General features: G+C 38.8%; 1 protein-coding gene across 3 annotated transcripts in view; it reads right to left on the bottom strand.

Moving 5' to 3' along the window:
- CLCN5 (chloride voltage-gated channel 5) overlaps positions 1-15,821 on the bottom strand; it is a 163,767-nt gene that overhangs the window by 23,850 nt on the left and 124,096 nt on the right. For 2 of the 3 annotated variants that reach the window (XM_078363242.1, XM_002762861.6), the window contains exons 5-6: positions 5,323-5,474; positions 2,901-3,000 (exon numbers count right to left, since the gene is read on the bottom strand). In XM_078363242.1, the coding sequence (XP_078219368.1) occupies positions 2,901-3,000; positions 5,323-5,474 (252 nt within the window). Of the gene's footprint in view, positions 1-2,900; positions 3,001-5,322; positions 5,475-7,596; positions 7,770-15,821 lie in introns of those variants that run through there. The other variant, XM_002762862.6, reaches the window with a different exon arrangement.

Here is a 15,821-nt window from a genome sequence, read left to right as displayed (position 1 = left end):
GTTAGGGAAAACAAAATGGTTGAGTGGGAGCAAGGGGCTAGTAGACCTATCTTTAAGCTGAACTAACAGGACAAAAACACTGTTTCGACTTCAACTTTATGAATTTGATCAATAAAGAGTCAAGTTTATTAAAGATTATGTTCTTCTCACCTACATATACATATTTGCAAGATTCAGAAAATGTGAATTGCCCAACATTGAGGACTATTCTATGATGTTTATTTGAGATTGGTTAGAGAGGAGAGCTGACGAAGATTATGGGGAGAAGGGCTAAGCCTCGATAGCAGGATTGTGCTCTGAGGACAAGGGAATTTGAACAATAGCAGGAAGGCATTCTAGGCTGAAGGAGCTGAATTTATCAAAGCACAAGCTGTGATGTGCATGGAAGGTGAGATGAAGCTTTAGACATGTCGAAGCCTCCTGAACCTAGGACATGAACATCCTAAAGTTTTCTTGCTGAGAAATAGCAAACAGGATCATACACAGAACATTTGCCACAGAAAATGATGAGGAAATGGAATCGTGAACTGGGGACTTATATACTGTGGCTAATAGACTGATAGGGTTAAGACAGTTATAGCACTTTAGATTCTGGCCTTCTCATCATTTCTGTCATCCAGATGAAGAAACTCTGGCATAAAGAAATTAAATGGCCCAGAATCATGCTTTAGGGAAATAGTAAAGCCATCATAAAATTCACAGCCCCTGAATTCCCAGACTGTTCCAGCATTCAGACACACTGCTTCTATTGTTGCTCTCCAATGCTTAAAAACAAAATACCCTGTGTGTACAAGGAAAGAAAAATATTCACTGACCACCTAGTGACAAGAAATACATTAAAAAGTTGAGGATATTATGCCTACATTCCAACAGGCAGGAAGCCATGTCATGTGTGTGTTTTGGTAGGTGCTAAAAGTGTTAACACAGGTTATTTACATACTCAGAGAACCTAGTCAAATCTAACACATTGTTTGACGCCTACTCTTGCCCACTCTGGCCCACAATCTTCTCTGCCTTTTAGAGTTTGGCTTATTCTCTGGTTGTTTCACATGTGCATGTCTTATTTAACCTAATACTTGTACCCTCCATCTTCTCCTTCTACCTCTCCTCCTCCCCAGAGTCAGTTCTTTCTTCTCTGGTTACAAATTTTATTAGGTTTCCCCTACCCTGAAGAATAAACTGTTGTCCCTTGTTCTTGTTATCATTTCAAGCCTTTGCCCTTCCTCTCTCCTATGACTATGAAAACTTCTACAGTGGTTGCCTTCCCTTGAAATCTATTAGGTTGGTGCAAAAACAATCGCGGTTTTTCACCATTAAAAGTAATGCCATTACTTTTGCACCAACTGAATACATTTAGCTCCTAATATTTTTCTGAGACAGTTTTTCAAGGTCATTGCTGTGCTTCTAACTGCTACGTCAATTAACCTTTTCTCAGCCATCTTCCTTCTCCTCAGCCTCTTTGCAATACTTAGCATTACAGACCGCCCAGTCTATTATCAGGCCGCTCCAAACAGCCACACCATGTTCTCTCTCCTGAAAGAGCCAGAAGGGGCAGAGTTAACACCCTAGGCCATGGGTTGGCAAACTATAGCCCAAGGGCCAAATCTTGCCTGCCTCCTATTTTTGCAAATAAAGTTTTTCTAGTCACAGCTAGGTTCGTTTGTTTACCTATGCTCTATGGCTGCTTTCGGGCCACATCAGCAGAATGGAGTGGGTGCTATAGAGACCACTTGGCCCACAAATCCTAAAATATTTACTATCTGGCTCCTTTACAGCAGAAGTTTGCCAATCCCTGCCCTAGACAATTTTCAAAAACCCAGCTATAGATAAGCCATTCCTCATTTGCTACAGTCACGTTCTACTCCAAGGCTCATGAATTATTTTCTCTTGGTAACAGCAGCTGTAGCAGCAGCATTAACAACTGGCTGCGGTGCTAATGAGTGCTATTATGTGCTGTATTTCATTTAATCCTCACAGCAAACTTCTAAACATTCAGACTTTGATTACCGCCATTTTACAGATCAGTAAACTCAAGTTTCCAGGGATCAAGAAACTTGCTCAAAGCCACAAAACTAGCAGGGGATTGGATTCAAATCAGGCAGCCTAAAGCTAGAGCCTCTGCTTGCTGTTACCTACCACTGTACACCTTCCATCTCCAGGTTTCTACCTAACTTCTTTTCAGCTCAAGATTCCAGATGTTCCTAGGCCATATCTTTAATGCCATGAGGACACACCTCTTACCATCTCTACCTAGTGTCCTTGGTACTCTGCTTCCCCCACCGGGTGAGAAGCCTTCTTGGGAACTTGGTTGAAAGCTGTATTTGTACAGCAAGTATACCATTTTTAGGGAGACTATATATCATTTGTAGTGGCGGGAGGTTGATGGAGTTTATAAGGCAAGGTGGCACCATTCCACCCCTAGCCACTATGAAAGAATGAGATCATAAGCTTCTTGAGAGTATGAGCCATATCTTACATGCTTTTCTGCATCACTGAATGTGAGAGTAGATGTTTAAGAAACACCCACAAAATGTCTCAGGAAGTCCTCTTCCACATCTTTTCTCCTAAAACCCATGCAGCACATATTTCTTTAAATAAACTGTCTCCAACAGAAGGGCTCTTCCTCAAAACAAGTACCAAAGGGCTAACATCATCTTAAAATGGATACAGTATTTTATAGTGTACAAAATGCATTTAATACATTTCCTCATTTATTTAAAATAAGAATTGCAGGTATTAGTACCCTGTACAGATGGGGACATTAAGCTTCTAAAAGTTTCACAGCAGTTCATTAAAGGTAGGAAATAGGAAAGCACAGTACCTGACTCAGCTCATGACTTGGGGGAGGAACATGCCACAGTTTTAGGAGATTTGTTTTGAAAAGTAACATTTTACCATACCTGATAAAAGCCCAATAAGGAGCATCAACAACCAGCCGGAAAAAGCATCACTCACGCTGTGAATTAAGGCCCATGTTGACTCTTTGCTTTTATTGGTAATCTAGGGGAAAATTAGAAAACATTGGTACACTCTACACACACCCTTTTTTTACCTCAAAACTGTTCAACAAAGAAATACAAAGACAAATCACTGGAGAATAGAGACCAATTTAGAGCTACCTCTCACATCATCTTTAGCTGAACCAGTTTCCCTAACAATTTTGAGGTTTACTGAAACCCCACCTTAATACCCACAAGCCCCTTATTCAGGGCTTCTTCCCAAGCTGCTCATTTCTTATAGCATCACGTGTGTTGCTGATTGCAGTGGTCTCTTTCTGTCCTGGACATCAGATTCTCCAAGGGCAATCTCTTGACTCACAGCAAATAGTTTCAATGTTTTTCACAGAATAAACAAACACAGGCTTATTTGAGTGATAAAAGTACAAATTGAGGCTTTACTACCTGGGGGCTGTAGTTCAGGTCAGGCAAATTCCCAGACTCAATTCCACAAACCCCTAATTGTACAGTGGTCACAGATACTAAGTGATAGCAACAACGTATCTCTTTCATTTTCAAAAACCTGCAGGTAACATCAAGGCTATCAGGAGGTGCAGAAAGTTTTATCCTTGACAATTTAACCCTTCAGGGCCCACATTTTAAAAATCAACATTCTGACAGTTTTGTGTAGGTACCTCCCCTTTCTCTGTATCTCTATTTCTTATCTTTGAAATGGCAACCTAGCTACCCCACTTTAGCTACAGTAATGTCACAAACAATAAATTATTCTGAAAATTTCAAAAGCATTTTAAAAAATAGTTTTGACCTATGACTTTAAGTTTCCAATTTCAGTGCTGAAAAGGAATGAAGTTACATTTTTCCCTGTGACATTGTTTCCCTTCTGATAATGAACAGTTAATACCAAAAAAAAGCCCCCTTGGGCTATTTGATAAGCACACTTTAAGTGGTTTTGGATTACTAATTGGCATCATTTGCCTCAGATGCAACCATTAATATAAAAGGAAGTGCGGGCTTGTCATATCACAGGTGACTCTCATAATCTGGATAACATGTTGAACGTGCAACTGATGACAAACTGCCAAATTAGATGGCAGAAATTCTAAAGCCTGCCTGATGAATTGATATATACATACAATAGAATATGTGTATATGTTCCCAAATGGTAGAAATCTTATGAAAAACACGAAATGTTTTATAGTGATCAATTTTTCGAGTTGTGACAAGAAAACTCAGTGGAATCACCAAATATCCCAGGATTAAGAAGGAATTTCTCAAAACCTGTACTTGGGACAACCTGACTCCTGGGTTCAGGTGGTCGTGAGAAAACCAGTCAGGAGCTGGAAAGGATTAAGAATGAAAAACAATCTCCACCTGACTACTCAGGAGATTTGCTTGACTCTAAGAGGAGGAAATTAACTTGGGAGAGAATGGGGCAGCTTAAAAAAAATCACATTTCAAATCTAGAGTCCAAGAAGAAATAGTAAGAAATAAAAATAAATAATACCTATTGTGGGTTGAAGAAGTGACTCACCAGATGACCATCTACTGGGAATCTCTGGAATTGGACACCTATTTTTTTAATAAGCTTTCTATGTGGCCCTCATACAAACCAGAAATTGCAAGGCCCTAATTTAAATGATACACAGCAACAAGTTAAAGGCAAATGACCTTGGCAGGTCTCTCTGAGAAGTTTTCACAGTACTTCAAAAATAGAAAAGTGGGGAAATTATCTTGCTAAATTCAAAAGAACCTATACCATAGCCATAAGTGCCATCTATTACCTATCACATTAAGTTAATCTCCCTAATTTGAATTTGATTGGTCTTGTGGTTTTATTGGAGTTGAAAGCATAAGTTTACTTTGGTTTTATGGTTGCACAAGAGCAATAATCACAAGGAGTTTATTTTGTATGCTTCAGTAAACACTAAGGCTCTGAGATTTCTTTCTTTTATTCCTTTAACAGAAGAGCATTTACTTTACTTAGTTATGAATATCCTGCATTAAGGGAAAAACCATAAAAGAGGGATGAGATGGGAAAGGAAGATCTTTGACATTTATTTTGCCACCTTCCTCCAAGTTTGTTTTCACCTCTCTTCAGAGGCATTTATATCCATTTCGCTGTAAGGATCCTTTCCAACTACTTACTATAGGAAGACAAATCATTAAATGCAATTTAAAATTTTTAGGATAAAAATTATGGCCAAGATGACTTTAAAAATAAATTTAAAAAACGAAACCCTATATTGCCAACAGAAACCAGATTCGGTCACATCCAGGGCTGAAGAAAGGAAAAAACAGAAAGAACAGATATCTTCAATTTCTTCCCCTGTATTTCCTAACAATTATGTGCCATCTTTTGTCTTACCTCTCGGTGCCTATCCCGGTCTCGAGACTTCTCTCTCACCCAATCAATTGTATTGAAATCATCATAGGTGCCTACACCAGGGATTGGCTCCTCCAAGAAGTCCATGATCCTATTTGAAGAACCTATTCCTCCACCATTGTACGACTTGTTCTCTGTATTGAACAAGAAACAGACATTGGTACTTCAGACACTGTTAACATTTTTGATACCTTCTTTTTGGGTTCCAAAAGGTGAGCCCTTAAACTATTAGATGACTACAGTTGGGGCTGATAAAGAAATACAGTCACCTGGTATGACCATCCATCCCATTCAGAGTTTTCTGTGGTGTAGGCACAAAATGATGACTTGCTAAAAGCAGTGTCAATGGAAAGCGACAGATGAGAGTGACAGTACAAAGAGAAAAATGATAGGAGTTGATGTGCAATGGAAAGGATTTATGAAACAAAAGACAAGGAGGGTGGAGCACCTTAGGTATTTCAGTTTATGGAAGGGAGACAAAAGGGTCAAAGGCACTTGCAGCCATATCACAACAAGAACCATTTTACATTTATAAGGCAGTAATGCAATCCTATCAGGTGGTTTTTGCCTGACTGGGGACTCCAAATAAAGCATATGGGCCTCTTCACAATTTAAGTTGGCTGGAATGTACAAATTTCCCTTCAATAGGTATAAGACTTGATCCCTGACATAATGGGCCTGTAGGAACTCTAAGTATGTCAGCACAGTCTAAGATTTACAAGCAGAGATTTAAAGAACAGTACATGATTCAGTGATGAAATGTCCCTCCCTGATCATTCAACTGGAAGAAACATATCCACCTGCCCACCCATCATAGTCCCTTATCTGCTATGCTTTGGGTACTTCCATTACAATTACTTATGTGCATGCTTTCTCTTCCTTTCTAGACTAGAAGCTTTTTGCTGGTAGCCCAATATCTGATTCATCGTTGCCTTCTCCACAGTGTCTAGCACATATCCAAGAATCAGTAAATATCGCCTGAACCAAAATTTGTTTGATGAATGGTGGGAATGGGGGAGAAAGTTTTAAACTCACAAGCTATCTCACACAAGGCTTAAATTTGATCAAAATATTTTTGCAACATTGTTTGATGGAATAAGATTTTGCTATTAAACACACAATATAAAGCAGTACTGAGGAATCTATGCAAATGCACACTGGGGAAAAGTGCAGAGTAAGGCCGTCATTTAATTTACCCAGCCAGAGCTCACATTTGCAGCACCAACCTTGGCAGGGACAAGGCTTCCTCCAGACTGTTTGGTAATAAATTCCTCTGCAGAGGAGGCCCAAGTGGGCCTGAGCTGACTCCCTCTCTTTCCATCTGCATCCATATCTTCACTGTAAACTCCAAACAGACAACTTTAGCACTCATATGGGGTAAGTTTGAAGGAACACTCCAAGCTGTACTTACAATTGGTTTACCAATTGTAAGTCTTCTGAATACCTAAGTCAGCACACCTTTCACAGGCAAGGTGCACATTTGAAAGAAAAAGCTCTGCAAAGTCCAAATCATCTGTAGGGTGGGGGCGGGGTAGGGGTGGAGTGGAGAAGGTGAACAAGTTAATCTTAAAACCCCAAACCAAAGTCCTTTCCATATCTTCATTCATATCTTGCTGTAAAATGGATGGCTGCTGAATCACCAGCCCAGCATTTCCTATCATGTCAGTGTCATATTGATAAAGATGAAAGCTGGTGTGTTTCTTGAGAGCTTAGAGGGAAAAAAAGCCAGCTAGGAAATGAGGGCAGAAAGAGGATAAAGTATGTGTGTGTGGAGGTGGGGGAGGGCAAGCTGTTTCAATTCTCAAGTCCAATGCTGATATGAACACAGGACACCAAACAAACAGATATTTACTTTTTAAGGCAGGTTAATGCCCCAACTGAATTTACTCTGGTTTAAGAGTTCTTCTTTCAAAAGGGAAAAACAGGATTTTGTGAAACTAATTTTAAAAATCATCTCATAGCTATCTAATGTTAAACTATATATCAAAGTGAGGCCCCCAGCTTTAAGGATATTAAGGCAAAATGAAGATCTGCAACAGCTTTTAGCAGGAAAGAAAGAATCCTATTACATCACTAGGTAACATGAGCACTGCATCATCCTCCTTTGTAGTCCGGTTTCCTTAGAAACGCAATTGTCAGGCCCCTCTCAAAGAGCAGGCAGTGATTAGAATCCTACAACAGACTGCTTGCGATTCTCCAGATCCCCTGCTCCCGGGGGGCATGCTTCAGTCCTTGGTCGGGCTCAAGTCTGCTTACCTTCAATCACAGTTTTCTTTTTTTCTGCCTCAAGGAAGAAATAACCTTGGCAGCCCGCATTTGGTCATTTAGGTTGGGGAGCTTTTACAAAAGAAGCCCCAGTCTGAAGTGCTTTAGAAGGGCACTTGCTGCATTCTCTGCCTTTCACGGCAACAAACGCCACCTAAAGAACCACCAGTGTTCCCTGGCGGTCAGAATGTGATGTCACTGTTGAGTCATGTGACCAGACCTTTGGACCAGCCTGGGAGAAAGGAAGATTTTTAACTGGGCACGGAAGCCTTAAAGATGTAGTCTCATCTAAACAAATGCCATCAAACCAGTGGCAGTCGGGTCAGCTCAGGAAACCTGGGTCCAGACAAGTCTTAATCTTCATTTAGCAGAAAATCCAAGAAGGCAAAGTAGAAATATCCAAAAGAATTTAGAGTTACAGAGGTCCTAAGTATAAAAGGGAGAAAGGCAAATATAAAAAAGGCTTTTTAAAAAATGCACTGGATAGCAACAACGTAGGTAAAGTCTCACAAACCTAATGCTGAGTGAAAGATACCAGACACAAAAATACACATAACATTCATTATGATTCTACAACAGACTGCTTGTGATTCTATGCCTCTAAGTTCAAAAACAGGCAAGCCTAACTTATATCATTTTACAACAGAAATGTTAAGTGATTACATTTCAAAGAGAAGCAAGGAAATTACAAAAGTAAAGATAGAAGCTACGCAGAGAAGGGGGCTGTCATGTGGGAGGGGCATATGGCAAGGGCTTCTGGAATGCTGGTCATTTTTCTTGATCTGGGACATGGTTTACCTGAGTGCTCATTTTACAATTATTCTTTGAACTGTATACATGTTTTATGCTTCTTTATGTACAAATCATAATTAAAGAAAAATGTAAAAAACTGAGCTGCATATAAACTTACTATACAAGGTCAGTTCTTTAAAAGCACCTCATCACTTAAAAAACCCAGAGTACAGTCAAGAAAGTGAGTTGTTTCTGAGTAGTAGTGCTCTACGCAGAAAGCAACAACTCTGATACTCATTAATCCAATCTGGATGAAAGTAGCTGTTTCAGCCTGACAGTAAATTCACTATAATGTTTCTATGGTTTTAAAGGGTTGTGAAGGCTATTTTAAAGCAGGTCTTAATTAATTGTGCAATTTGGCCAGTTCAGTAAAGAATAAAATTGCTATCTCCCAACTCTCTACATTGGGAGGATTCCCTAAGGGAATCTGAAGGACGGCCACTGTTAAACATTAACCCAGTCATAGTGTGCTCTAATAATTGGACCCTGTGTGTAGGGCTTTGAAATGATATTACTCTCATCAATTCTCAAGGTTCAATACACCCTGAAATGTTAATACAACAAAACCTTATGAAATGTGAGGCACTGCATGGGACCTGTATGCTTTCAGTTCATCATTGTTCTATTATCTCACTCACTTGATGAACTAGTCTAGCATTAATGAGGAGGATTGAAAAGGTAGTGGCAACTGACTGTATTAAATGGCCATGAGCTACATTGCTATAAAAAGCAAAAACCATTTGTGGTCCAACTGTGAGTATCTTATTCAATTAAACTTTTATAAAAGTATGTGTACCTCATTCAAAAAGGGTAACGTGTCCAACCTCTTAAGCCTCCTTCCAAGTTGTTCTTTAGTAAACACAATTTTACCTGTAACTGTATCTGAACACCACTACATAATTCACTTATATTATCTAGTATGATTTACATTATCTATTAGATTATTTCACACATTAGCAGCTATATTATTAGGCAGTCAATTTTGCAAAGATACTATCTTTTTTGGTACATAAAAATGTATAGTTCAAAGGATTGCATAGCTGGTGCCATAACTTTTAATGAAAGTTCATGTGTTTTTCAAAAGCTTTATCAACACTTCCAAGGGAGGGGCTTCTTTTTATTCCAGGTACAGTTACTTCCTTTGAGAACTAGAGGGCTGGTGGCTATGAGGCAGCCGTCATACTAAAACAAGATTTAATTACACTTTAGATTACGAAATGAGGCACCAGTAACAGAGTTTGACATGCTTTATTTCTTTCATTCTTTTCTACTCTCCATTCTCTTCTCTGGCAAACTTGTCATCTTTCGAGTGTGTTTGTTATACAGACTGCCCAGTGTAGGTCAACTGATACTATTGTAAAAATAAGACAAAGAAATTCTTACCAATTTTAAATGCATCCTATGATAAAAACACAATAATAGAATATTTTGAGATAAACAGAATTCTTTCTGAAACACCGATCTGACCAGATAATTTCCCAATTTTACTATTCCAGTAGCTCCTACAACAATATTTTGAAAACTTTTAGCCCATGAAGACCTCTAAATGGTTATTTGACACAAGAGTGGACTGTGAATTTAAAAATATTCATTATACTTTTTAGAATAGGAAAAATAATATATTTTAAATTGTATAATAATAATGATGATAGCCATTGCTGCTATTTTAGGTTTCATCAATGAAAAGATTTAACTTGTTCACACTCTTTCATCAAGGTATATTTAGCTGACTTGATGACAAACAGCTTAAGTCACTGGTCATATTCCACATCTAACTGGTTTCTTTTCTTAGCTTTTTGAGACAGAGTTTTGCTCTTGTCGCTCAGGCTGGAGTGCAGTGGCATGATCACAGCTCACTGCAACCTCCACCTCCTGGGTTCAAGCAATTCTCCTGCCTCAGCCTCCCAAGCAGCTGGGATTATGGGCACCAGCCATAGCTGGCTAATTTTTTGTATTTTTAGTAGAGATAGGGTTTTGCCATGTTGGGCAGGCTGGTCTGAAACTCCTGACCTCAGGTGATCCACCCGCCTCGGCCTTCCAAAGTGTTGGGATTACAGGCATAAGCCACCATGCTCGGCCTTTTTTTTAGAAAATTTTAGTAGAAATTTAGTAAATTTAGAAGCAAGAAAATAAATTTTTAAAATTTAGCTGTCAAGAATGGCAGTAGAAATGATCTACCCATTAACTAATGAAGTACAAAGTAACAAAATGCAAAAGGCTTTTCAAAAAACAATGTATTCAGAGTTAAGCTTCTGGTGTGTCAATATGCTGCCAAGAAAGGCAGAGTAAAATTAAACGATGAGCCTACATGTCAGGTTGAAGTACTTAGGTGCCTCTAGATTTTTTTGCCTCTAAAAGAAAAAGAAGTAATACTTCTCTCAAATTTTGAAGGCATAGTGACTGTTGTATATTAAAAACCTTAATTCCCTAACAGAAAAATTATTCAAGTTAAAGTACAATTAGACCTCAACTTAAATGGCAGAACAAAAAGCCCCCAAAAGGCTAATGTGCATTGCCTGAGTCCAGGAAAAACATACAGTAAATCAGTCAGAGAAAAAAGTCAACATTGAAACAGCTTTCCCGTAGGGTTATACTCGGGTCTAAAGACTTAACAACAGGTCTTTAGAAACACAGTGCTTGAATGAGGAGGCATATAAATGAATGTATTTAACTCAGTTCCCATCATGGAAACTACTTTCTAATTTTTTTTCTAAAAAATCACATGATGCTTAAAACTAGAAAACCCCTTAAAATACAAGAAAAAAGAACCAGATTTGAGAATAATGTTTATTTAAATCCCTAACCAATATGCCATTAGAAATTTCCCTAGGGGGCTGAACAGTAACTGATTAAGTGAACTAGTTAAACACTAACAAAAAAAAACAAGGGGAAAAAGGAAAGGAAGAAATCTCATACACAGACCTTGAAGAACTGCTTTAGTAATATCACAGCTGCATGAGGGCTCACTAATTGGCAATGGCCTAAAGAAATAAATAAGCATTCAAAGAAATGGGGCAGGGCTATTGGTATATATCACCAGACTTGAAAATAGTCCCTTTCAAGAATGTTATTTCAGTTTTACAGGGATATATTATATTTTTGCAAGGCTGGAACCACATGTACAAAAAATTCAACATTATGCCTAACACACATCAGCAGATATTCATCCTGTGGTCATTTAAACTTTACTTGCATTAAACAGCAAATACTAAGAGCCGATTATATGCCACTTCTTACTTCCAAACTTGCAACCTGCTTCCCTTCTTGTACTGGTTCATCCATTCTAGATTTCCCAGTAAGTCACATAAACTCTTTCACATCCCATTTTGTCTATTTGTCTGATAGTACATTACAGCAGAATCCCTGATAATTAATTGACATTTGTAGGAAGTTTCTATCTAGCAACTTGTGCCTTCATTTTGCTTCTATTTTGTTTTCCCACTTAACTAAATCCAGTGACCAAAAAGCAAATGTTGTTGGAGTAGCCCTCCCATCTAAGTCCTGAATAGACATTATGCTTTAGTATACTCTTAGTTTGAGCCTGGGGACACTTATTCAGGGCAGCTATTCTGTTGGTATGCATCTGTATGCCATACCAGTTTGCTAAATACTGAAATACTTCGGCAGCTACAGATAAATAACCACTTTTTCCTGAGGACTCTCCTCCCCCACCTCACCCTACCCTAGAAACTCCTGAACTTACCCATGATCCAGCAGCTGGAATACCAGGAGGCTCCAGGATACTGCCCCAGTGCTATGTCTGAGAGCCAATCTGACTGGACAGTGCCTGTGTTGTTTTGAATCTCATCCCTGCATTCATTTCATTTAGTGATCCACTGCTTTGGTTCCTGTTCACAGCAGGTTAAAACTTCAAAGTGTCTAACATGCAGGAAGCACAGCAAAGAAGAAACTCTATCCTGACTCTGCTGACAGCTAGACAATAAAACAGATGATAAAGGATGTGGGAAATGGAACTGCAAGAACCCCAACAAATCTATGGTATTGAAATGAAGTTTGACAGTTATGAGAGAAATACAGAAAGGTTAGGCATGGCAAAAAGGGACAGGGAAAGCTGTAGAGACAAGCATGAATTGAGATTCTAACACCTCCTTCTGACTTTATTCCCATTGGATACAGCTCCATCTTCACTGGGTTGGAGATATTTGCTTGAGGAGTATCACTTGTAGTCCTCTCATTCCCAGCATCTGCTCAACTCTGGAAGTTCCTGACTCAACCCACTTTCATGACCAATGGAACCAGGGTGCTAATTGCCAGAGTTATCAAAGTAACCAAAACAGAATGAGGACTTTGGCTTGGTATCTGCAGGCTCCTACTGGACTAAGATGTCAAAGAAAGTAAAGTAGCAATGAAGTAAAGAGGCTAGATTTGACAAAATTGCTGAGAGGGCTCTCCATAAAAAGCAAACAGTACTCTACTCCCTTACTTGCTCTTCCTTCCTTCCTTCTCATTTGTACACATTTATGGGACTGACAAGAGTATGGGGAATGTGATGGGTAGGAAGACACTGCCCTAAAATGCACATTACATACCACAGTGTTGGGAAATGCTTTGGGTAGCATGATCCTGCCTAAAAACTTCTAATTATTGTTTTAGAAGCAGCAATTATCCAGTTCTTCTGTCCTAAGTCTACATTGGTTTCTGTCTATTAATTTCCAAAAGGAAACTGGGCACAGGAGACTAGCAATTACTCTTAAGCAGGGGAAAAATTTCAAGAGAGAATATACCAATTGTGAGATTCTCCTTGGATTAATAGGAATTGTGTGATGTCATGAACAGAAAAATAAGTTTTAAAAAAGCATATATATGGAGAATTACCCTTAAAGACACAGTTGTACCTGTGTACACCAGTTTATCTATGTTATTCATTGCAGTACTATAGTAGCAAAATCCAGAAACAATAGAAGTGTCTAGTAATAGGGAGATAGTGCAAGGAAAGAAGTAGACTGATGTGTACTGAAATAGAAAACTATTCCAGACATATTATGTGAAAAATCAAGTCACAAAATAAGCAGAATATGTCTTTTTTTTTTTTCATATGTGACTGGATAGAGAAAGAACTGCAAGGATCATACTGAATTCTTTTTGGTGGTTGTCTCTGAAGTGGGACGAACAGAGTAGACTTTCACATTTTAAAAATATGTGTATTGTTTGAATCTTTTGTAGTGAGGCATATTAATGTGTTATATAAGTGATTATGAAAAAGAAAAATAATAGCAATGCAACTGGAAGAGTAGAGACAGGACATTGCAAAGAGCAGACCTTTGTTCTGGGAGGCAGATTACTGGCATACTTGAGGACAAAGTAGGTGATAGCTTCTGGTGAACACCGGGAGGGAAAGCCTGGAGAGGAAGATGGCTTATTCGGTTTTTAAATAAAAGTTAATAGGAACAAAGTGTACTCAGACCCATTGTCCTGCAGTGAGAAGATGTGGATTCCAATCCTCATTCCATAACTCACTAGTTGTGTCACCTTGGGCAACTGCCTTAATCTCTGTGGGTTTACAGGTTTGCCATCTATAACATGAGGAGGTATTAGCAAGTATAATGCTAAGGTCCCTTCCAAATTCATACTCTATCATTTTAGTGATGATTTTTTTGCTTGGTCATTCATATATTGGATTGAATGAATGACTTCTAAGAGGCCTTTATCTTTGAGGAATTCCAAATGATAATTTGATTGCACAGTTAACTGAGAATGCTCTACTGGCAGTTCATAAAATCATGCTTCCAATCCTTAGAAAAGAAAGGTAAGACTCAGCTCACCAGTGAAGTACAGAACAATCTAGTATCTCACTGAGACCCGACATTTCTGACATATGGTTAACTACACAGAGCTTACCCATATGGCTACAGTATCTCTGGGTTACCTGGTAATCCAGATTTTAGAAACATGCAGCACATACCCCTTGAGGCATTACAGTAACCCCTTCCTCTACCACGTGTCATAAATTGGAACAAAATGGAGCTGAAAATATATTCCTTCAAGAAGGGACCAAAGTGGTTTTATTAAATGAAAATGGGGAACCTCTGGATTCAGCTCCTGCAAGCAAAGAGCTTAGAAGTTATTACTCTCATCCCTAAAACAAGAAAAGTTTAGATAAACTGAAAAAAAAATCAATGATCTTTCTTGGACCCACTGGAGAACTGAGGTTGCAAAGGAAACTGCCACCACAAAATCTGAAGAGACAAGCTTATTCAAAGAGACACAACTAAGATCTGCTTACCTGGTGTAGAAATGGCTGGAGCTGGTAGAAACACAAATGGCAAATTGGACAAGTTGCTGAAGGCTGAATGTGGACTAGCATGAGTACAAGAAACTCCTGGGGACCACAGTGTTAGGTCAGCTTCCACACCAAAGCTCTACCTCCAGGAACCCCACCAAATTCTCGCAGTGAAGATCTAAGAAAGAATCCCTCCTAGCTCTGACAAGGGGTGGGAAAGAGAAATCATTGCGAAATTTCCCCAGAGATTTCTCCATAACAAAGGCCTCAGGGGAAAATACTTTGCCTGAGCCTTATCCGAGTTGGGAGAAGGGCATTCCTCCCACTCCAACCCCCTCTTGGCTTCTTATCTCACCTAAAGCAGGGGAACAAACTCAACAGGGTGTAGGGCTTCAAGTAAACACACTGGGAATGCTGCAGTCAAAGAAGACAGTGGAGGGCAGGGAGGACAAAAAGCTATACTACTGGAGAAAAATGTGAATGTCATAGCGACAAAACACAGTTCCATGAAACAGTGATATTTAATCAGAGGACTATAAAATTACCACCTCCCCCATATTTTACCACCACCCCAACAGGGCTACAGTATAATAATAGGGGGTCGCAGTTGAAAAGCAGTAAGACACAGACTCTCTAGAGGAGTTGTCCTCAGGGAAACTCAAAATCAAGAAGAAAGACAACAACAAGGACACTAGAGGAATTTGAACCCTCTGGCGCCTGGTTACACCAAACATGAAATACAGTCCAAGTCCTAGCCAGTTTGCCGTAAATACTAACACAATGGAATTGAACTGTTAATAGAAGCCAGTAACAGAAAAATAGCTGGAAAATCCTCAAATACCTGGAAATTAAACAACACATTTCCAAATAACCCATGGGTCAAAAAAGTCTCAAGACAAATTTAAAAATATTTTGAAATAAATGAAAATATAATATATGTGGGATGTAACATTGACGGATGCAGCAAAAGCAATGCTTACAGGGAAATTTATAGGATTAAATGTATATATTAGAAAAGAAGATCTAAAATCAATAACCTAAGCGTCCATCTTAGGGAACTAAGAGGAAAAGGGAAGAATATAAGCCTAAAGCAAACTGAAGACTTTTCTTTACAAAAAGAAATTTAGAACAGAAATCAATGAAATTGAAAAAATAGAGAAAAATCAACAAAAGCAAGTTACTT

This window comes from Callithrix jacchus, chromosome X (genome assembly GCF_049354715.1).
Source record: "Callithrix jacchus isolate 240 chromosome X, calJac240_pri, whole genome shotgun sequence".
Lineage (NCBI taxonomy): Eukaryota > Metazoa > Chordata > Mammalia > Primates > Cebidae > Callithrix > Callithrix jacchus.
Note: the sequence above shows the minus strand (reverse complement) of the source record. Positions and strands in the feature narration are given on the sequence as shown.